The sequence below is a fragment of the Capricornis sumatraensis genome, chromosome 16 (assembly GCF_032405125.1).
Source record: "Capricornis sumatraensis isolate serow.1 chromosome 16, serow.2, whole genome shotgun sequence".
NCBI lineage: Eukaryota > Metazoa > Chordata > Mammalia > Artiodactyla > Bovidae > Capricornis > Capricornis sumatraensis.
The window spans coordinates 30,906,956-30,930,465 of NC_091084.1; the positions used below are offsets into that span (position 1 = coordinate 30,906,956).

The window sequence follows — 23,510 nt, forward strand, 5'->3', positions numbered from 1 at the left end:
AGAGAATATGAGGCTCTTCTCTATTACAACACAATCCTAGCCTGGTATCTCCCCTTGGTTTGGCTGAACTCTCATTGTAGCTTCCCTTCTCCCTTGGCCAATCCCACTTCCTTCTCTGACCAGAGCTGTTCCTGCGCTTCCCTCTGTGAGCCACCTGCACACAAACCTCTATCTCAGTTTGTTTCCCAGAGAACCCGAATGATGACAACTCACATTTAGAGATAAGAAGGTAACCACCCGAAAAACAGTTTACAAAGTTGAAAGTGGTTTTCTCTAGGGAGAGGAATAGGGCCAAGGCAAGGTGAGTCAGGAGACGGTTGTATGTACTCTTCTGTGCTCTTCCTTTGTTCGTAACGTGCATATATTACTTCCACAATTAACTTTTTCATTTAAAAATGTTTAAAGAATTTGATGCTGTCATCCTCCTGTTTTAAACTCTTCAATCACTTCCCATTACCCTTAAAATAATCCTTAAGAATCTATTGGGATGAATTGGGAGAGTAGCATTGGCATGTATACACTGCTGTTGCTGCTGCTAAGTCACGTCAGTTGTGTCCGACTCTCTGCAACCCCAGAGACGGCAGCCCACCAGGCTCCCCCGTCCCTGGGATTCTCCAGGCAAGAACACTGGAGTGGGTTGCCATTTCCTTCTCCAATGCATGAAAGTGAAAAGTCAAAGTGAAGTCGCTCAGTCGTGTCCAACCCTCAGCGACCCCATGGACTGCAGCCCACCAGGCTCCTCCACCCGTGGGATTCTATATGTAAAATAGATAGCTAGTGGGAAGCTGCTGTAGAGCGCAGGGCAGCCTGGCACTCTGTGATGACCCAGAGGAGTGGGATGGGAGGTGGGAGGGAGGTCCCAGAGGGAGGGGCTGTTTGTATACACATAGCTGATTCACTTCATTGTACAGCAGAAACTAACACAACATTGTAAGCGATCATCCTCCAATTAAAAATTTTTTAAAAAAGAATCTTTAACAAGGCTTGCAAATCCCTCTCCATCTGGCCCCTGCTGAGTTCCCAGTTCCATTTCTTACCTCTGCTACTTGCCTTTCTGAGTTTCCAGTTTCCTGAATGGGTCTCTCTTCCTCATCCCCAGGCCCCAGACATGCTGCTCCCTCTGTCTGGAATACTTTCCTTGTCCTCCGCAACTCCTGGTTCACTCCAGGCCCCCAGCAGGTTTCAGCTTAGATGCCACCCGCAGAAGGGAGACCTTCCCTACCCCGAGACTACATTAGGCATTCCTTCTATCATTCCCACCGCCCCTGTATTTCCTCTTTCTCAGCATCAGTGTCCTGAAATAATCAGCTTAATTCCACATTCCCTTCCTCCATGAGCACTATCTATCTTGTGACTGCTCTATTACTAGCACCCAGCACATACTACAGCCAAGTAGATATCAGTTCAGTTCAGTTCATCTCAGTTCAGTCGCTCAGTCGTGTCTGACTCTTTGCGACCCCATGAATCGCAGCACGCCAGGCGTCCCTGTCCATCACCAACTCCCGGAGATCACTCAGACTCACGTCCATCGAGTCAGTGATGCCATCCAGCCATCTCATCCTCTGTCGTCCCCTTCTCCTCCTGCCCCCAATTCCTCCCAGCATCAGAGTCTTTTCCAATGAGTCAACTCTTCACATGAGGTGGCCAAAGTACTGGAGTTTCAGCTTCAGCATCATTGCCTCCAAATATTTACTAAGTCAATGAATTTCACCAAAATATTTTTGAGGATCCCAGCTCTGTAATCTGTGACAACTTGGATAACCTATCTGAGCCTCAGTTTACTCAAGCATAAAATGAGGATGAAAATAATACCTGTCTAGAGGGTCATTTTTTGCCTGTGTTGAGGCCACACCCTAACCCTCATGTCTACCTTGTGGTTATTGCTCAGTTGATAAGTCACATCCGACGCTTGGCGACCCCATGGACTATAGCTGGCCAGGCTCCTCTGTCCATGAGAATTCCCAGGCAAGAATATTAGAATGGGTTGCCAATTCTTTCTTCTAGAGTTCTTTCCGACCCAGGGATGGAACCCACATCTTCTGTATTGGCAAGCAGATTCTTTACCACTGAGCCATCAGGGAAACCCTAATATCTACTGTAGAAGTTTGTTTTTTGTTTCTTTGTGTCTGTTTGCTTGGGGGCCATGTCACTCAGGATGTGGAATCTTAGCTTCTGACCAGGGATCAATTCTGTGCCCCTGTATTAGGAGTACAGAGTCTTAAGCACTGGACTGCCAAGGAAGTCCTTAGAGAACTGTTGGTTAAAGCCCTTAGCACAGTGCCTGGCACTGGGTAAGAAGCATTTGATTGATGCATGCTCAAATATTCAGATAGACCATAACCGTTTACACTCACATTAGCAGATTCTAAGATTGTCACTCTTTACCCTTTCCAATGCTGAATATTACATTTAAAAAATATTTTTGTAAATATTATAGGCAAAAAAGAATGGCATCTCATGGTTTTAAATCAACATATATTTTCAAACCAACACCTTGCCCCAAGCCACGTATGCCATAAAGAAAGCAACTCTTTGGTGTTCCTCTCTCTTCCTATCACAGCTTGTTTGGTGAGGACGGGTATCTGAGAAGGGATCCCCCAATGTGGGGGGTGCATTGTGTAAGGCCTGGGCAGCTAAGTTGCAGGTATTTTTTCACAGCACCTCAGGTCTCCCTCATCCAATGGGAGGACACAGGGCCCAACTCTCCCCAGCCAACCCAGGTGGCTGCCTCCGTCTCAAACGTAGAACCCTTCAGGCCCAGAGGCCCCTTCACACTTCCTGTGTGGGGTTCAGAAACCCGCCTCCCCTCCCAGCCGTAGGTGCCTGCTTCGGAAAATGGTGAGTCTCTCTCTTACAAAGCCCCCTTTTTCATCCCAGCATTGGGAGCAATAGCCCCAGGGTCCTCAACTCCAGCAGGGGTTTTGAAAAAGTCCTCTGGTTTCTTTTTCAGAAGTTGTGAGCCAACTGGCCTCCGCCATCTTAGGTAGAGTGAGCGTCCAGTGAGGGAAGGATGCAGTCGGGGAACCTCTGGCAAGTTCTGGGACTCTGCCTCTTATTAGGTGAGTACGATGGAATGAAAAGATGGGTGTTTCTCCAGACCATGGAAGGCTCACTGCCTAACCTGGTACTGCCCAGGGTATCAAGGAGCCTTATTTTCTAGAAAATGTAAGGAAGTGTTTGTGCGGTGTTAGCACAGGGAACTAGGGCTAGGCTAGCATGTTCCCAGAAGACCTTTCAGAGAACAGCTAAAGGAAAGCAGTTGAGGTGATCATATCTACTGAAAGCAAGATCTTTGTGCCTCCGAGAAAAGCCTCGTTCTGTCAGTGAACAGCCCAGCCCTTATGAGCTAATGCAAAGGAGATTAGAGGAGTTAACCTTTGCTGTTTATTGCGAGGAGAGTAGATGGTTGATCCCAAACTCTGCACCAAGTATACAGCAAGCTTAGTAGCTGAGACAATGAAGCACCTCATAATTTCCAGCCCTTTTCAGTTGACCAAGTGCTTTCAATTACTTTAGTCCTGTTGGAAGGAAGGTGGAATATAAATTGATAAGTAACTAAGAGGCTTTCCATAGCTCATATCAGATTTTTTTTTTAAGGTTGCTGTAGTAAACAGCACTCAGTAAGAGTGCCAGATACTGTGCTACTAAAAGGTCTTTACCTGTGTTAACTAATTTAATCTTTACCTCCACTTTGGAAGGTAAACATTATATGTATCCCGTTTCAGCAGTCCCCAGCCTTTTTGGCACCAGGGCCCAGTCTCGTAGAAGACAATTTTGCCACAGACTGGGGTGGGGGGTTCATTTCAGGATGTTTCAAGCACATCCCATTTATTGTGCACTTTGTTTCTAATCTAATGCTGCCACTGATCTGACAGAAGTTACCCATCTGTGGCCCAGAGGTTGGGGACCTCAGCCCTATGGGACCTCTGCCCTATTTTACAGATGTAAAAAACTAGTACTCAAAGAAGTTCAATAGCTTGTTTAAAACCACAGTTAGTAAGTGCTGAAGCTGATCTTGGAACTCAGAACTGCCTACAGCCTGTGCTCTTAATGATGGCACGATGTGAGGCCAAATAGTTCATGAGGGTTTTATTTTAGAAATCTAGAAAACACTATCACAGCTGGGGCTTGCATCTCAGAGCTACAGCCATGGCGTCTCCACTTCCTGCTGCATCTTGGGTTTCTCTAGCTTGAGCGTGCACACGAGTCACCGGGGAATCTTGTTAAATTTCAACTTCTGCTTCAGTGGGTCTGGAGTGGGACTGCTCTTCTGCCTTTATAATGAGCTCTCTGGCTCATTTGTCTCCCACTGGTCCAGGGAACATGTTTGGAGTATCAAGGGGCAGAGTGTGATTCCTCAAGGCATTGGGTAACAGCCCCATAGTATAAACTGTGCTCTGCAGAGGGAGAGAGAGGGAATACCAAAGACCCAAACACCCCTAGAGGTTTGGCCTCATGAGAATGTGCCCAGGCTGCTCTGGTTATGGTGATTGGGAAGGGTGTCTCATCCAATATAGAGGCTGTTGATAAAAGAGGTACACATGAAACTTGAAGGCGATGTCAGGGAAACTGGTCATTACAGAGAATCTCGATTACTGCTGAGTGCAGGGACTCTGGAGGACCCAGTGGAAATACGATCGGACTCTTCAATGCCCAGGCTCTAGCTAATGAGTAATTGGTTTCAAGTATTCCCATCTCTGTCTCCAGTAGAAAACAAATGGAAAAACCAAACCATCAGACCAGCAGGAGTCAGACGGAACAAGAATCTCAATCTTTGTACCTAACCCAGAGCTTGTTTTCCTTCCACAGTCAAGAGATTTCTTTTTAAAATGGAGGCTGGGCTGCAAAACTCTCTCGCTATTTCTCCATCTCCCCAGAAGCACCCATCAACATTTTCTAATGTCTGTTTGTCAAATGCTGTGTGTTCATGTTTAACACTGAGGGTGCTTCCTTCTTCTTTCTCATCCCAAATGGACCAGAAACCCCGGGTCAGTACCCAGAAGTCCATATCACTCACTGGGTATAGGGTTAACTGTGATCCAGAAATGGGTGGGAAGGACCGCAGATGCTCAGAAATGGTCAGACTAGACTACAGGACTTTCTCTGCTTGGAATTTCAGTCACTCACAACATTTACTAACTCTTTTCTTCTTATTTATTTTCTAGTTGGTGCTTGGGCACAAGGTGAGTTATGCTTTTTCTTTCCTTGTTATCAAATCAGCCCATCTGTTTTATGTTTATGAATGTTTTCACTAGACCTCCTACAGAGACCAATAAAAGGAGTTTCTCTCATCTTCTCCTTTGCCTTTTCCTATAAGTCTAGGGATAGTTCTAGCCAAGAAGAGGAATGCAACAGAGATCATAGGAAAAAATGAGTGTTAACTATTCAGGAGGAAAGAATTGAGCCAACTAAACCAATGCCAAGTTTTCATCTCCTATTTGATGTGAGTTTTTTATAGAGGATTTGTGGCTTGAATGCATGCCTAGGGATGCACTAAATAGGCCTCTGGGGCAGCATTTGAGCCCACATTCAGTATTACATGTCCAGGGACTTCCCTGGTGGTCCAGTGGTTAAGAATCTGCACTTTCAATGTGTGGGGGCATAGGTTCCATTCCTGGTCAGGGCAGTAAGAGTCCACATGCTGTGGGGTATGACCAAAAAGTAAAAAAGAAGAAGAAGAAGAAGAATTACATGTCCAAATACTCTGAAAGTGTGTGTGTGCGTGCGTGTGTTTTCATGTGTGCACATGCATATGAGTGTGCCTGGCCTGGACTTACCTCCTCAGTCATAGTAGAGAGGCAGGAATATCCCAATATTGAAAGGCTTTCTCTTTAGTCAGCTCCTCCAAATTGAGTGAACCAATTTTGTGTTAAAAGGCAGGCACTGGGCCAGTCTCCATTACATACCCTTAATCTGCCTAAATTGTAGTGTCCTTAGAATCCTTTTTAAGAAATATATCATGGAGAATGTGTTAATGTTACCTTACTGACAGATGGGATATGTTGAGAGCCCTGATAAACTCCAGAAAAACTAATCTCTTCTGCATGCTATTGGTCATTTGGGGTTGGTTTTTATCATTTAATTTATGCTCAATACAGATCTTCCTTTTTTTGCCAACTTTATTGGAATATAGTTGACATATAACATGGTATAAGTTTAAGGTGTACAATGTAATAATTTTATGCCTGCCTGCTAAGTCGCTTCAGTCATGTCCAACTCTTTGCAACCCTATGCACTGTAGCCTGCCAGCCTCCTCTATCCATGGCATTCTCCAAGCAAGAATACTGGAGTGGGTTGCCATTTCCTCCTCAAAGGGATCTTCCCGACCCAGGAATGGACCCGTATCTCTTATGTCTCCTGCATTGGCAGGCGGGTTCTTTACCACTAGTGCCAATTATATTTTTAATTTTATAAGTATATTTTATATTTATGTATCAAATAGACACTATATTCAAAATGATTACTTAGGACCCTTTTTTTATAACTAATTAGCCACCAGTTTTTTTAATGTAGAATACGAAAGAGTTTTTCATATGCAGCCATGGGAAATTTAAATATCCATTGTTTTCTGAAGATTGAGGGAAGAGTCCTAACCCGGGGTGGAAGGGTCTGATCTTATTAGCTGATAGAAGTGTTTCAAATAGTTTCTTTTTCAGATTCAGAAGAAATTGGTAAGAGGATTTTCACTCTGCACAACTTCCTTTCAAATGTGGATCAAAATGATCATGACATATCACAGTAATAAATACTAAGAACCAGAACCATTAGAGAGAAAATATAATTATCTTTCAATAGAATCTGTATGAGATGTGCCTATGTTTGTTGCTAACCGTCAGATCCGATTATAGCTGAGTGATGTGTATTCCTGAGCATCCATTCAGGAAAGAATATATACGCGGGTGTGGGTTGGAATTTTTGTGTATATCATGAATTCATTGAAGGCCAAAACAACACTTTATTTACTTGGCCAAATACACATGGGCTTCCCAGGTGGCTCAAACGGTAAAGAATCCACCCGCAATGCCGGAGACCTGGTTTTGATCCCTGGGTCAGGAAGATCCCCTGGAGAAGGGCATGGTAACCCATTCCAGTATTCTTGCCTGGAGAATCCCATGGACAGAGGAGCCCAGTGGGCTACAGTCCATGGGATCACAGAGTTGGACACGACTGAGCCACTAACACTTTGCTTTTACTTCTAATACACATGGTAGGTGCTCAATGTGTGTGTGTGTGTGTGTGTGTGTGTGTGTGAACAGGTGCTCAATACCTGTTTTTTAAATGAATAAATGATCATGCATATGACTGCATCACTAGTTCCTTCCCCTCAAGAAGCTGAAGGTCTTCGGAATTCCCTGGAAGCCCAGCAGTTAGAACTTCTTACTTTCACTGCTGAGGGCCTGGGTTCAATCCCTGGTCAAGGAACTAAGATCCCACAAGCCACATGGTTCGGCAAAAAAAAAAAAAAAGAAAGCTGATGGTCTTATTTGAAAGACAAATAATTGATAATATAGTCTGTTTCCTGCTATGAGTAAAGAGTAAAATAAAATATGAAGAGAAGAGCGGACAACTCTACAAAGGATATAGTTGTGGAAAGCTCCCCAGGGGAGGTGATTCTTGAGTTGAGTTTTAAAGAATGACCTTATATTATAAGGAACAATATCTCAGGCAGTGGAGAAGCTTGTGGAGTGTGAGGCTGAGAATCTAACTCTGAAACTAGACCATCGTATCCTGGCTCAACTTCTTGCTTGCTGAGTGTCTGAATAATTTTCTTAGCTTCTCTGTGCCAAAGCATTATTACATGTGAAATATAAATAATAATGATACCTAGCTTGTAAAGTTGTTATGAGGATTGATTGATTTACTTAGAATATCATCTGATGGGCAGAAAGCAGTTGGTAGAGTTTAGCTATCATTATATGGGAAATATGCAGACTAAAAATAACCCTTATAGTTTACTGAGCATACATGTTCTAGGTATTGCCCTTAATATTCTATCTGAATTTTGTCACGTAATTCTCCTAACATCCCCACTCTACAGATAAGAAAACCAAGACTTAGAAAATAAATATATAGTCCAATCAGGGATAAAAATATAAATGCATATTTATCTGATGCTGAAACTCATTTTTTTAAAATATTTATTTGGCTACACCAGGTCTTAGTTTCTGCTTGTGGGATCTAGTTCCCTGACCAGGAGTCTAACCCAGCCCCCTGCATAGGGAGCACAGAGTCTTAGCCACTGGACCACCAGGAAAGTCCCTGAAACACATTTTTTTAATCATTATGAACATGTATAAAATTTCTGTGAGCATATGTCCTGTTTCTAAGTATAGACATCTAAGGGAATTTCCTGTTGGTCCAGTGGTTAAGACTCTTTGCTTCCACTGCAGGGACCCTGGGTTCGATCCCTGGTTGAGGAACTGAAATCCCACATGCCATGGAGCACAGCCAAATAATAATAATAAAACATGTGCTTCTAAGCATAGACATCTAGGCCCTCATATGAGAATGTATCGGTCTGCGCTTCACTACTGAACTTATGCCAAAAAGATTTGTGAGCAATTTCTTTCACATTGCTTTCCCAAACAAACATATCATGCAGTGTGAAACTTCTATTTACTTCTAAATTATTTTATTTATGATTTCTAGTTTACTGTTTCTAAGAAATATCAATGCTGAAAAATCATTTCCAAGTCAAAATATTAGAGATGATCTACTGTCATTATACTCAGCTCCCCACTATTAGTAGATAGGTAAACCTGCAGAATGACTTGTTTACATTCCATATGATCTCAGCTGGAGTGCTGACTAAGCAACTGCCTCAGTACTCTGCTCTGTTCTTCATTAGCAGGACCCCCAGAAGGAAAGAAAGAAAGTAAAAAATACTTTTCTTGAGCATCTGCAATGCACCATCCATTTTCAGTTTCATAATCCACTTAGTTCTCACAAATACCTTGGAAGGTGGATGTTTTATCTGTTTCCCAGATGAAGAAACTGAAGCTCAGAGAAGTTAAATGATTTTCCCTTGGTCACACAGCCTAAAGCAGATCTGGGATTCAAACACAGGGTTTCTGACTCAGTCCAGTGTTCTGTCCCCATAGCACACTGTAGCAAAACACTCCCAGTAGAGAGAGGGGTGTCTCTGAGCATCACGCTCTGCTCTTCCAGCTGTTATATATTCAGGCTCAAGCATAGCCCAGTGCTGCCTAAGGTCCCAGCCACAGGTCTTTCAGGAAACCAGAGTGCTCCCCATCCCTATTTCCTAGATCAAAATTACCTACTCTGGGGAATTTGGCTGGATCCCCAAATTTTATCAGTGGATTTCAGTTGTCCGCACCAATAGTTCCAACATATATAATTAAGAGTTGATTGCACTGAGATATAATTTAAAATAATGTCGCTTTTTATTAGAAGAATTATTTCTTTAAAACGTATATAGAACTTCACATAATTTAAGGGTAATAACATGAAAGTGGCATGGAATAAGAAGAAAGATATTTGATATCTACTATGAGGGTTTCTGTTAGTTATAAGAAAGAACTCCCGAATAATGAAAAACAGATGAGTATAAGAATCAGTGATTCAAAGAAATGAAGGTGTTTATCTCTGAGAAGGATATGATATCCCTTTCATATCTATCTGGAATATGGCTCTTGCTAATGCAAGACGTCTAGAAGTTTTCAGCTTTAGGATTCTAAGACTTTTTGAGCTTTAGTGGATCTCAGTCTAGAAGTACATGCTGATATACTCTCAGTTTGATATACCTGAGTTGTGTCTATGAGCATATCTCTTAGGCCAGGTACATAACTCATCTTCAAGACATGGGGCTCCCAAATAATTCTCTGGGGATTCTTAGGGACAGTGTCTAGCTCCACTTGAAATTTTTTACCTACAGTTTAAACTTCAACCATGGTTATTTTCTTACCATTCTTTCCTTTTTTCATTTTCAGATGATACTGAACAGAAACGTAAGTTTATCAGTCTTTTATACCTGCCCTATCAACGATGCAGATCTGTGGTTGGGAAAAAGCATTTGATTGAGGGAGATTAACCCCAAGAACTGAGGTCCTCCCAACACTTCTAACTCCCCATTTTAGAAACGTTACAAATAAGGACTTCTATAGATTTTCTTTATTTTCACCCTCTCCTTCCAAGTCCCCATGTCCATGCCTAAACTCTGAAGTCATCTTCAAGAGGTTCTCTAGGGCCCCTTCTCCTGTGTCTCTCCTCTTTCATACCCTTTAGCCAACAGAGTCACCTTTTGACAAGAAAACCTGAGATCTAGGATGTCAACTTTCTGCATTTGGTTGGTTCTTTGGCTACTAACTTGCCTTAAATCTTACTTGTTTCTCTTTTTAAATTTCCCTTCTCTTCTCTCCCATTCCCCAGCATATGAAGTCTCCATCTCTGGAAACTCTGTTGAGCTGACGTGCCCTAGAGATTTTGCAAATGGAATACAATGGAAAAGAAATAATGAACAAATGAAAGGTCATAATGAGAAACACCTGTTCCTGGATAATTTTTCAGAAATGGAGAACAGTGGCTATTATCAGTGCCTCGCAACCGAAGACAACACAGAAGGCAACACAGGGGCAGCACATACGCTGTACCTGAAAGCAAGAGGTAATACAGGTCTTCAGAGCAAGCACTACTAGGCTCTTTAGGGAGGATATTTTAAAAGAGCATTCTCAGGATTTCCCCTTACTCAACTTGACAGTTCCCTGGCAACTTTGTGCTTCTCCTACACTCAATCCAAGACTATCTGGGGCCACATATCATCAGTATTTTCTGAAATATAGATTAAACATCAATATAGGGCTGTTAGGGTAACCTTAGCACTAGATCCAAAGCAACTTCCCAAGAGACAGACTGGGTATCCTGTCTGCATTATATCCTGTCCAGAAAATATGGAGTCCCAATAGTTTATCTGATGCTTTATCCAGACACGAATTCTTCAGGATTTGCAAAAAGGACTCAAAGCTACTCTATGAAAATGTCATAAAGTAAGGCATAATCATAAACAATAATGACAGCTAACAATCAATGAATGCTTATTAAGTTTCAAGCACTATACCAAACACTTGCCCGGGCGTTTCATACAATCCTCTTACCAACTATGTGGGTTCAGTGCTATCCTACTTCCATTTTATATATGAGGAAACAGAAGCTTTGTGGGCTCAACACACATTTCCGAATTCTCACAACTAGTGAGTCACGTAGCTGGGATTTGAACCCAGGACTGTCTGACTCCAGAGTCTCTACCCATGAACACCACACTTCGTTTGTTGTTATAAAGGTGCTGAAACAGCCTGGGGGCAGAGGGAGGGGTGTCTGGCCATGGCAGGTTCGTGAGTACTAAAGGGGAAACGAGCTCCATTTGTTCCTTCCTCATCCTGTGTCCTGTGTCTTCCTTTCTGGGGGATTTCTCTTCTTCTCCCCCGACCCCTGCCTCACAGTGTGTAAGAACTGCATGGAGGTGAATCTGTTGGAGGTGGCCACAATCATCGTGGTTGACATCTGTGTCACTCTGGGCTTGCTGCTGCTGGTGTATTACTGGAGCAAGAGCCGAAAGGCCAAGGCCACGCCTATGACGAGAGGAGCGGGTGCTGGCGGCAGGCCCCGGGGTAAGATCACGGAGGAGATGTCCACCAAGGGGGGGATGTCTGGCCCGGACCAGGTTAAGATAGCTTCTCTAGAACAGTCATGGTATGGCCGAGATCTTGACACAGAATGTCCCATCTCAGATTACTCAGAAACCATGGAAGGACCTTGAGCTGAGGTCACAAAATGATAAGAACTGTGTAGGGTCATTAGAGATGGGGTGAAAAAAAGGCAAAGAAAAATAGCAGCTGGAACAGAAAAAACTGAGGAGTAGAGGGGAGTTTGCCATCCTGGATTTGGATCTCATTTTCACGAGATTTGTGTGTCCTCTTGGAAATGAATCGTTTTCCCTTCCCTCCTTTGCAGGACAAAACAGAGAGAGGCCACCCCCTGTACCCAACCCAGACTATGAGGTAATGAGGGACAGAGTGGGGGGAGGGGTCTTTCTAGGGGAGAAGGGGACAGGTGGGACTGTCCACCTGGCCTGTCAGACACTTCAAAGCCCCTCCTTCAGGGCTCCAGGACAACCCACCAAGTGCCCACCTCTGCATATATCATGGTAGAATGCGGTCATCTCAAAAGCTGCAGGGTTCCCACAACCACAAGCAGTGGGGGTGGCGGTGTCACTCCTCTTTCTCTGGTTTATTCATTAATTAGCTCAGGAGCAGCCATGGGGAATACCACACACCCAAACACCATAAACTCATGACTGCCATCCCACCAGCATGTACCTACCAGCTGATTTGGCAAGTAAAGAGTTACTGCCTGGCATGGCAGAGAATCACCAGGACTGTTCTGATTGATCGTTGTGTATGCACCACCAATGGTTAAATATTTTGCATATCACACCTGGACAAACTCAACAAATATTTACTGAGCACCAGTCAAGCATGTGGCATTTACTTTTGCATGAGCGACTTCACTTAATTCTGACAAAAGCCCTGAGAAGTGGTCCTTTAGTTTCCCATTTTTGAGATGGGAAAACTAAGGTTCACAGGAGATGACCAGTTGAGCCCACCTCCCGCCTCCTAGCCTAGGATCTTCCCATTCCTCTAAAGTTATTTCTGCAGAAGCCCTTCTTTCTCAGGAATGACTTCCTCCCACCCTGCTGACCACCCGCTCTCTATTCCACCCCTAGCCCATCCGGAAAGGCCAGCGGGACCTGTACGCTGGCTTGAATCAGAGAGGCGTCTGACAACTCCTGACACCATCTCCCACTGACCCGGGTCTGACTCCTCTCCAGGCCTGCCACTCCCTGTTTGTTCCCTGGGCAAATCTTGGACCCACAGGAGCAGTTCCTCTGCCTTGTGGGGAGCTTCCACCCTCAGCCTTGTCCCCACGGCCTCCTTCCTGCCTTCTCTGCTGGCACCCAGTCCAAGGATATTGCTGCCTTATTATCCTTTGAAACATCACAGCCACTCACCCCTTCACACCTGGTTGGCCTTCTGGTCAAGATATTTATTTCTGTTTTTCACGCGCCACCTTGCCCCCATTCGTTCCTTCCCCAGTGGGTATTACTATTCCCTTTGGTTCCCTCTTTCTCCTGCAGAGAAACTGCCCCATCCCTAACTATTCCACCTACCTTTCTCTGTTTCTAGCTCTCTCTTTGGAAAGCCTTGGTGGGAATGGACTGGGTAAATGCTGGCAGAAGTCCTGCCCTGTTCACAGACCCCAACCCAGAGCTTGTTCTGTGTCCCTTCCCTCCCTGTCTCCACTGCAGACTCCTAGATGGTCATTTGTAGCTCCATGAATGTGCTAAATTCCTTGTCAGCTGATAAAGAAAAGAAATAAAGTGTATTTGGCTGAAAGAGTTGCTGTCCCTCTTTTCTGGGAAGCCCTCAGAGGGTGTCTTGTTTCCTGGACAACACAGGTCCTCCCTACCTTTGACTGTATTCCCAGCTATGACCTCAAATGCAAGTACTACCTGTTTCCACAACTGGAACAGGCCTTACCTGAAGCTCTCTTTGAAAAGGGCATCGGGGAATAAATCAAAAAGGGGCAGGGAGTGGGGGGTGGATATAGAGAAAGGGAAGGAGGGAGAGAGGAAAGGAATGAAGGAAAAGAAAAAGAAGGGAGGAAGGGAAGGGAAGGAGGGAAGAGAGAAAGAAAGAAAGATAGGGAGAAAAAGAATCATTTAACTAACCCCTTTTGGAGAAAAACAGCAAGGATGACAAAGAGTGCCTGATGAATGGTCCGTTCAGAAAACGGGTGAGACAGAAATAGAGGTCTTAAAAGGCAGATGAAGGCAGCAGAAAGAAAAGAAGAGGTGAAGGGGTGTGTGTCGGCAGGGGTTGGGATGTGGGGGAGGGAGGGATACAGATTTCCACGCTGCCTCGAGAAGGAAGCCCCTCCGAGGAGAGGAGCCGCCGGGGCTGGGGGAGGGGTGGGAGGAGGTGGAGGTGCGGCAGAGCAGGGATCTCCGCCTCCGCTGCGAGAGGTAGCGCAAGGCAGCCAGAAGCCGGCTGTGGTTTAGCCGCCCGGATGTGGGCTGCGCTCTGAGTGAGGGTGATGGGCGCAGAGCAGCAGGGCCGGTGTGGGAGGGCTTCCTTCTCGGCCTCCCAGGGCACATGCTCAGCTTGCAGAGAGCCTTCACAGGAGCCCTGAGGCTCTCTCAACCGAGTTCAAATCAGCCGGCTCTCTGCACTCAGAAAACCCTGCTGACCACAGGACTATTTAAGAGTGTGACCACGACTCAGAAAAGTCCTCTGTGGTTTGCAGTCCCCCATATACTGTACACATTCAGCCTCGGTCTTGTGGCTGCTGTTTCTGTTTACTGGCCTGCATTGAAGTTACTTCTATCCCTGTAAGCAGCACTTAGGCTCAAAAGGAATCTCCATGACGTTGACCATGACTAGCTGCTGATCAGCAGGCTGGCCCAAGGGTGGCAGTTCTGTCCCAGGTGTATATGATGGTGCCCAGGAAAGGGAGGTGTGGCTCAGCATAATGAATGCAATACTAGCGAACATTTAGGAAGCATTTACTCTGCTCTAGGAGAAGGCAATGGCACCCCACTCCAGTACTCTTGCCTGGAAAATCCCATGGACAGAGGAGCCTGGTAGGCTGCAGTCCATGAGGTCGCGAAGAATCAAACACGACTGAGCGACTTCACTTTCACTTTTCACTTTCATGCATTGCAGAAGGAAATGGCAACCCACTCCAGTGTTATTGCCTGGAAAATCCCAGGGACGGGGGAGCCTGGTGGGCTGCCGTCTATGGGGTCCCACAGAGTCAGACACGACTGACGCGACTTAGCAGCAGCAGCAGCAGAAATTGTGCTTGAGGGCTTCTCTGGTGTCTCAGTGGTAAAGAATCCACCTGCCAATGTGGGAGACCTAGGTTCAATCCCTGGGTCAGGAAGATCCGCTGGAGAAGGAAATGGCAACCCACTCAGGTATTCTTGCCTGGAAAATCCCATGGACAGAGGAGCTTGACGAGCTACAGTCCATGGGGTCACGAAAGAGTTGGGCACAACTTAGTGATGAAACAACAAGCGAAATCGTGCTTAGCACTTTACAAGAGTTACCTCATTTCATCCTGTGACAACTGAGAAGATAGATGTTGTCCTTATTTTACAGATGGGGATATGGGGCTCAAAGAGGTGAAGTTACTCACCCAAAGTGCATAGTCAGGGACAGAGCTGGAATTAGCAACCCAGGCTGTCCAACTCCCTTGCTCTGAACAGGTACCCAGTGCTGACTGTGATCATTAGAAACACTCTCCATTTTCCTGACTTAAAAATTCTGTATTGAATTGCTTAGGTATTCCTCCTATGAGTGCTTTTCTAATCGTTCATGTGACAGACCAGCACTCTGCTAAGTACAAACAGATTCTGTTTTTAGGGAGCTTACAATTAAGTAAGAGAGGCCCAACTATGCAAAAAACAGCAGAACAAATGTGAGCATGCATAGGAGTCCTATAGATCGTATTATCAGTGTTCCTAAGAGGTACTAGGAGAACTGAGGTGGTCGGCGAAAGCTCCACAGAGAAGGAGAGACTGGAGCTGGGTCTTGAAGGGAAGGATAGATAGAATCTGAAGACAAAAGAGAAGGCATTCCACCCACTGAGGATGAAATAGAGAACCGAAATAGCCTTTTAGCTAGTAAATAAATTGAACTTAGATTAAAACACTTAGGGATAAATCTGACCAAAAAACGTGTTCACGGGGGCTTCCCTTGTGGCTCAGTGGTGAAGAATCAGCCTGCCAATGCAGGAGACAGGGCTTCGATCCCTGATCCAGGAAGATTCCATGTGCCTCGGAGCAACAAAGCCCATCCACCACAACTCTTGAGCCTGTGCTTTAGAGCCCAGGAGCCGCAGCTACTGAAGTCTTCACACCCTACAGGCTGTGCTCTGCACCAAGAGAAGCCGCTGCAACTAGAGTAGCCCCTGCTCAACATCACTAGAGAACTAGAGAAAAACCCCTGCAGCAACAAAGACCCAGGACAGCCAAAAAAAAATTATTTTTAAAAAGGAGCTCTGCCTTCTAATTTATAAAACAGATGTGTTCATGGATTGGAAGACTCCATATCACTAGGATATCTGTTCGCACCAAACTGATCAATAAATTCAAACCAATCCTGATCAAATTCTCAGTAGGCATTTTGTAGTAACTGAGAAGCCAATTCATATGGGACTGGAAAAAGAAGTTAGACCATTTTCTTTAAAAATTTTATCCCAACCATTCCACTCCTGAGTACTTATCCAGTAGAAATAGGAGTGTATGTCCTTGTATGTATGACCTATATAATGACTTATATATGAATGTTCATAGAAAATTAATTTGTAATAGCCAAAACAAAGAACCACTCAAAAGACAATCAAGGGGTGAATGGATAAACAGCTTGTGGTATATCCATTCAATGGAATAATACTGACATTAGAAAGGAATGAGCTATTAATAGATGCAACAAGATGATGAACCTCAAAATAATTATGCTGAATGTAAGGAGCCAGACCAAAAAAGGGGTATATATTATATTATTTCACTTAACATAAAACTCTAGAAAATTGGAAACTGATTTATAATGATAGAAAGCTATTCAGTAGTTGCCTGGAGGATAAATGGCTAAGGGAAAATCTGAGCAAAAGGTCACAAGAAAACTGTCTGGAGTGTCGGGTAGGTTCATCCTTAGCAAGCGTGATGATGTTTCACAAATGTCTACATATGCCAAAGTTTATGAAATTTCACGGTTTAAATATATGTAATTTATTCATTGCACTTTACTTCAATAAAGCTATGTTTTAAAAGCACACAAAAAGGGAGGGAGCTGAAGGGACCCAAGTTTCCAGAAGGGCTCAGATGAAGGTCAGTGTTTCTCAACCCTGACTTCACATCTGAATCACCTGAGGCACAATATAATCAGACTCTCTGAGGGTGGCACGCAGGCATCAGGACTTCGAAAGCTCCCCAGGAGATCCAACGTACAGCAAATGTTGAGAACTGGTGAGTAATAGAAGGGGGTGTAAGGGTATATGAGGCGCATATGGTCACAGGAGGTGTGTAGCGCATGGGAAGGACATGAGCATCGGTGCAGGGTGAGCCATGAAGCCTTGCCCAGGGAGGACGGATCCTGTGTAACAGAGGGATCTAGGGCTAGGACTGCAGCAGAGGGCATAAAAGGAAGGAATAACTCATAACCATGAATGAAGCAGTGTAAATGGGAAGTTCATTCTGTCTCTAACAAAGTCAGAGTCTGTATGTATCTCAAGACGATAGGGAAGAATTATCCAGATCTCTGGCTATGTGGTTGTTAATAATTTTCTCTTTTGGGAACCCTAGCCTAAGAAACTCCCACTCTCATTAAACTGCCCTGAAGTTCCTTGAATTACTCTTACACAGAGAATAGAAAGAGGGTTTCCCACCCATGGTAGACAGGAACGGGCATAAAGGACACAAAAGAAGAAGTGGCTTCAATTCTTCCCTAAACCAGAGAGTCTTTGAATTGGAGCTGCTTCAGAATTACCTGGGGATCCATGCATGTTCCCAAATGGGACCCAAGTGTGTATTTTTTTTTTTTCCAAGTTGTGCTTACTCTTTTTTTTTTTTGGCTTTGCAGTATGCAGGATCTTAGTTCCCAACCAGGGATTGAACCCAAGCCCCCTGCATTGGAAGTGCAGAATCTTAACCACTGGACTGCCAGGGAAGTCACTGTATTTTAAAAATAAATCCCAAAGTTTCAGAACTACTAACCCAATGGCTAAAGATGACATCTATTGAAAATTTCCCGATTCCCCACCCAGTCTCAGACTCCAGCTTTCCAAGCGGGTGGAAAAAGATCATATGTTTTAACTGATGAAGAGTTTCTGATGCCAGTTTATTATGCAGAAGGCAGGGTGGAGCAGGGACAGGTTCTGGGGAAAGAAAACAGAATGGTACCTTCTATACAGGGAAATGGGTACTAAAGAGGCCTTGACTGAAACTCCCTCATAGTTGCTGGCTACCGGTCCACAGGGGTCATAAAGCCAGGGCCAACCCCTTAGCAGAAGTGGGATTTTATCATACACATTCTCAGAGCCTTGATTAGAAGTGATTCCCCAGGGCTCTTGGTGTCTGCTACCTCTGCTTGTGATGTCATGGAAACTTCTATGTGGCCTGTGTACATAAAGACAGCAGCCCGTCCTCGCCTGTGGTGAGGAAGTCAAAGCTGTAAAGGATTGTAACGGGACTGGAGCCAAGAGAGTGCAGCAGGGCCGGTCCTGCATCCAGGGAGCCCACCAGTGGGACAGAAACACCAGTGGGCCAGGATATGGTGAGAGTCACACAGTCCATGGGGGCAGAGGACGGAAGTCATGAAGGAAGGACACAGGTGGGCAGTAAGGGCAGGGGCCCAGCCAGGCAGGGCCGCTCCCATGGCATGCCCAGGAACCTTCAAAAATCCAGGCGCCTGCTAAGCAGAGGAGGACATCTTTCTTGGCTGAGCAAGGAGAGAAGATCCAGTTGATAACTGATGGGCCTAGAAGCCACCAGTGTCGGGTTCATTTGTTCCGAGCCCACTTATCACCAAGACGACTGTACTGAGCATCATTGCGCTCTCGAAGGGGCTAAGAGAGAGAAGGGGGATCAGGGAGGCAGGGTCAGAACTCTCCCATGGGGAACCCCAGCAGACCCCAGAGGTGAGAGTTCATGGGACTCCCCAGTGATGAATTCCCCACTAGGACCTTCCCACACACACACACACACACACACACACACACACGCATGCACATTAAACTTAGTGTCAGGCTCTCCATCCCCACTTGCTCCTCCCCCCAGTCTCATCTCTCTCCCCTCAGGGCTCACCTGATAGAGCTGGTCATTCCCCATCAGAACTTGAGTGTCAGCAGCTAGAAGAACCGGAGAAAGAGGGTCAGCAAGGGCCAAGGAGGTGGCACAGGGAGGCCCATGAATGCTGCCGGGGGACCACAGCTACAAACACCCTCAGAAGTTTGCATGAGCTTTGTGGGCACCCAAGTTATGTCAGTAACCAGTTGTAGGAGTCCTTAGGAGATTGCAATGGTGACACCCAGATGAGGCACAACCCAATGCCAGCCCCATTCCTTAGCAGGTACGCACACACAGCCACAACATGCACATGCTCTGTCCCTTCTACCTACCCCTGGAGAATCTTCCAGTCTCATGTCCAGCAAAGCAGTAGACACCCAAAGCAAGGAGCACAGTGGCAATGATGTCGGTGATGATGAGGCCTGCCAAGGTGGCTGAGTCCAGCTCCACACAGTTCTGGCACACTGTGGGGGAAGGGAGGCCGGAAGAGAAGGGGAGGGTCTTCAAGATCAGGGAACCATGCCTCTTAGGGCAGCCACAAGAGCTTTCAGGTCAAGACCCAAACTTGGAAAAAGGCCTGCCAAGAGCCTTGCTACATCCAACTTTAACCTTCAGTCCAAGGAGTAGTCTCAGGTTTGTAGGAACTTAAAAAAGGCAGTAGGCCAACCACGCTCCAGACCAAGCCCCTACTGCTTGGGTCACAAGACTACTATTGCTCATTTACCATTAAGCTCTTTCCCACTCAAGGCTTCAAAATCTGGTTCATATCTTTACAAGAGCAGGCCAGTTTGTTGAGAGCACAGACTGGTACACTGGAGCTCTCTCCAGCTAGGAAGTTCTCATGTCCAGAAGCCCCCACCTATTCCACCCCCAAAGGATCCTGGAAGCACATACTTCGATAGTATACTTGCAGAGTAAATGATTTGGCGTTTTCACCACACTGATACATTCCTCTTGGGTCCTCAATACGTTTTCCTAAATCCAGAGTTTTATTGTCTGACACTTCTTGTCCCGCTGTTCCTTGTAGCAATGTGATGCTGGAATTGCATTTCAAAATTACTTTGTCCTCAGGTTCCATCACTTCTAGAGCACGGGGATTCACTAAGGAAAAAAAAAAAAAAACCACCACGATTGGAGCCAGCTCTTTAGTCTGCACCAGACCACTGTTCTGCTGAGGCTCATTACTTAAGAAGGACCACTACCCAAGTGTAGAACAGTTCGAGGTTTCTGCTGAGAGAGACAGAAGTCTCAAGAGAAAGGCTTCAGCAGGCATCCCACAAACTGCAGAGGCCAAGAAGGACACAGAAGGGGGTGGTAGGGAGGTCCAAGAGGGAGGGGACATATATGCATATAGCTGATTCACTTCATTGTGCAACAGAAACGAACACAGCATTGTAAAGAAATTATACTCCATTTAAAAAAAGAGAGAAGGACATGATGATGTAATCCAAACAGAGGACAGGCCCTGATGAACACAGAGCAAAAAAGGAAATCATGGAGTTGGGTTAATCTAAAACCTTCATGGAAATGTGTTCAGATCATTGAATAGAAGTAGGAAGGGAGCCCAGAATGCTAAAACACCCAAGAGATATTGAAAGGCAGAAGAATGGTTCTCAATTGGAGATGTCCACATATTTTTTTCTCCAAGAAAACATCTAATTCTACTTCCCAGTCACCTGCCACACTCCAACATCAACTTCTCATCCTCTTTCCCTCCTCCTCACTCATGGTCAACCACTGCCCAGGGAATGGTACTACCAAAGCCTTTCTCAGGGCCAGTGATGGCTGGGGGTAAGAGGGAAGCTAATATGAATTACCATTCCAGTGGTCCAAAAGGGGACCTAAGGCAAATCCCATGTAAAGATTTTTAGTTGTTCTACCCATGCTTGGGGGAGAGGGTCAGAAAAAAATTTTTTTTTATTGAATCCTTTCTTGGGTCTCCACACAAGTCAAGTCTTGTGGGGAGTTTAAGGGTTGGATGTATGCGCAGCATCTTTTTAGGACCACTGAATTGCTCTGACTGAGAACAATCCACAGCCCACAGAAGCACTGGAATGTATCTCTCCAATCCCAGGGAAAAGTGGAATCTACATTGTCCCTGAGATTCATAGTCAGTTACCAATTTGGATAGAAGAGCATCTTTTAGAAAATCCCCCACAGAGCCATTCCTTGTGCTTGTGAAGAAAGCATGCATATATTCTCAGGGAGACACACATACATCAGATGCTCACCTCATACACTCATGTCTTCCTTGGGGATCCATTCCCAGTGGAAATCCTGGATCTCCTAAAGAAGCTGACTACTAGGGTAACCACTCATGCCAGTTTGCCTGGAACTGAGGGAATTCCTGGAACATCAGGCTATCAGTTTTAAAACCATGCAAACTGGGCTAAGTGCGTCATTCTATCACCCCAAATCTGCCCTCGCTCTTGCTCAGCCGCGATTGAACTTCTCTCTTAAAGCATTCCCCTGAGTGCTGGGCCATGGCCCCAGGTGGTGATGTATGGTGTCCACATGAGCTTGAGTCCTGGACCCCAGAGGCTATCTACCCTAGACGGAACAAAGCTCCCAGTACCAGCCCTAGGCTCAGGCGCACATCTACTACAAAACTTCCTATAGATCTCTGGCCTGAGGTCTTCAGAGAGACATTGTAGGCCAAGATGCCGCCCTAGTTAGAGTCAGTCAGAGCCAAGAGCCCGTGCTTCCCAGACCCTGTGCTACATCCCAACATAACCCTCCTTGACAACACTGGTGTACTGAGGCACTTTCAAATGGACCTCATTCCAGGTGGTAATGTCCCTCTCAGGTCCCTTCCCCACGACGTCCCAGTGCACTCGGAGAAGCCTTACCTTGGGAGAGAAGGGCAGCCAGTATCAGGCAAGAGAGACACCTGCTGTGCTCCATCTCCCAGCAGAATTCATCCAGGAGACAGACACAGGTCAGAGACTATCAGCCGGGGTTAAAGCCGCCTTTCCCCAACTGATTCACGGGTACCCGGAAAAAGTAAAGGGTGGGGGAGGAACTAGAAAACGCCTATTTCTCTGTCTGCTCTTGGTGACAGGAGCAGCTGGGGTAGAGGTAGGCTGGGGGTGGGGTAGGAAAGAAGCAGCTGCAAATAGCTCTCTCTCAGAGTATGGAGTGTGGAGGTGGGGTAGAAGCTGGAAGCAGAGGCTATGGAAAAGGATGCCAAGACTTCTAGGAAATAGAAGGAGATTCAGGGTGTCCTTTCTTGAGTTGCTGATGAAAAATAAGAAACTAAGTTCCTGTCAGCAACATCATTACATTTACTCACCATCTGAAAACTGCCACTTCTCAAAACCCTTGATAGAAGCTGTGAATCCTATTCTATAAGCCATACCAGCTAGGTTCCTTCCTTTTCTGGTCTTGCTTGGGACCCTGCCCGAGCTCCTTCTTTGGCCTCCTGGGGTACCAGACTAAGTAGCTTCTTATCAGTGGGAGGTTGGCCTTTGGGGGCCCCCTAATGAGAGATTTGCATCCTGGCTCCAATACTGTCTACCTGCTGGGTCTGCACCAGTCACAGAATTCTCCAGAGACTAATTCCCTCAGTATCATGAAAAGAATTCAAACAGAATGTTTGTATGGTGCCTGACACTTCATAGGTCTTCCCTGTAGCTCAAACGGTAAAGAATCTGCTTGCAATGCAGGAGACCTGGGTTTGATCCCTAGGTTGGGAAGATCCTCCGGAGAAGGGAATGGCAATCCATTCCAGTATTCTTGCTTGGAGAACCTCATAGACAGAGAAGCATGGAGGACAACAGTTCATGGGGTTGCAAAGAGTCAGACATGACTGACTAACTATTAACTAACACTTAATACTGACACTTTACATGTGCTAAGTAAGAGTTATTAATAACAATATGATCAGGACTTCCCTTATGGTCCAGTGGCTAAGACTCTCAATGCAGGGGCCCTAGGTTTGGTCCCTTGTCAGGAAACTAAATCACACACACCACAGCTAAGAGTTCACATGCCACAAAGAAGACCAAAGATTCCACGTGCTGCAACTAAGACCTGCACAGCCAAATAAATAAATGAATATTAAAAATAATAATAGCAATATGATTAACTTGCAGGCACAATTGAGCTTCCCCAGGAGACAAATGGAGTTTTTCCCTTTGGGATATGGAGATCCAAAACTGTCTACACTGCTGCAGTTAGACTATACTTTACCCGAGGGTAGAGATTGTACATGCCTTGCTGGCTTCTGTTTTCCAAACCCCTGAAGAGAGCTCTGTATGTTTTCGTTGATTCACTGGCTAACTGGCTGAGGGGCCTGAGATCCTGGGAATTCAGCTGAGGCCCCTGTCCCTGGAAATGCATATCCTGTCCTGGAGGAATAATCCTATCTATTCCTTTCCAGGCAGGCACCACTTTGACGATCTCATCTTCAAAGAGCAGTGAAAAAAAAAATCCCTGGACTGAGGTGGCTCTCTGTTCAGAGCTCCAGCCCTAAGCACCTAAGGGTTCCCAGCGAAGTTCATCAGTTCTAACAACAGCTAGCAACAGGCAACAACTGGCTGAGCTCCGAGTAACAGATAATGGCGGAAGTGTTTATCCTCCTCATGAAGAAAGGGGCCCAGGCCACCTCCCACCCAGCACCCAAGGGCGCTTTCTGTATAAGCCGAGT

General features: G+C 45.5%; 2 protein-coding genes across 3 annotated transcripts; one reads left to right on the forward strand and one right to left on the reverse strand.

The window, feature by feature from the left end:
• Positions 1-2,786: 2,786 nt before the first annotated feature.
• Positions 2,787-13,147, forward strand: CD3E (CD3 epsilon subunit of T-cell receptor complex). Its single transcript, XM_068989257.1, has 8 exons — positions 2,787-2,838; positions 2,951-3,059; positions 5,166-5,183; positions 9,951-9,968; positions 10,390-10,623; positions 11,457-11,624; positions 11,968-12,014; positions 12,740-13,147. Exons 2-8 carry the CDS (start codon positions 3,011-3,013, stop codon positions 12,794-12,796), a joined length of 591 nt encoding a protein of 196 aa, XP_068845358.1. The 5' UTR covers positions 2,787-2,838; positions 2,951-3,010; the 3' UTR covers positions 12,797-13,147.
• A 5,429-nt stretch (positions 13,148-18,576) lies between these two features.
• On the reverse strand, positions 18,577-21,830 carry CD3D (CD3 delta subunit of T-cell receptor complex). Of its 2 annotated transcripts, XM_068989275.1 has the most exons (5): positions 21,712-21,830; positions 19,757-19,963; positions 19,195-19,326; positions 18,881-18,924; positions 18,577-18,642 (listed from the first exon to the last, which is right to left on the reverse strand). In XM_068989275.1, exons 1-5 carry the CDS (start codon positions 21,764-21,766, stop codon positions 18,577-18,579), a joined length of 504 nt encoding a protein of 167 aa, XP_068845376.1. In that variant the 5' UTR covers positions 21,767-21,830. The 2 variants fall into 2 exon arrangements, with proteins under 2 accessions (XP_068845376.1, XP_068845377.1); XM_068989276.1 differs by lacking the exon at positions 19,195-19,326.
• Positions 21,831-23,510: the final 1,680 nt, after the last annotated feature.

Bases quoted from the DNA above. Each gene is read 5' to 3' on its own strand.
- CD3E (XM_068989257.1), top strand. From the start codon at position 3,011: ATGCAGTCGGGGAACCTCTGGCAAGTTCTGGGACTCTGCCTCTTATTA. The intron at 11,625-11,967 runs GTAAGATCACGG...CCTCCTTTGCAG, and splicing joins TGCTGGCGGCAGGCCCCGGG to GACAAAACAGAGAGAGGCCA. The intron at 12,015-12,739 runs GTAATGAGGGAC...TTCCACCCCTAG, and splicing joins TACCCAACCCAGACTATGAG to CCCATCCGGAAAGGCCAGCG.
- CD3D (XM_068989275.1), bottom strand. From the start codon at position 21,766: ATGGAGCACAGCAGGTGTCTCTCTTGCCTGATACTGGCTGCCCTTCTC. The intron at 19,964-21,711 runs GTAAGGCTTCTC...TTTTTTCCTTAG, and splicing joins GGCTGCCCTTCTCTCCCAAG to TGAATCCCCGTGCTCTAGAA. The intron at 19,327-19,756 runs GTATGTGCTTCC...CTTCCCCCACAG, and splicing joins TCTGCAAGTATACTATCGAA to TGTGCCAGAACTGTGTGGAG.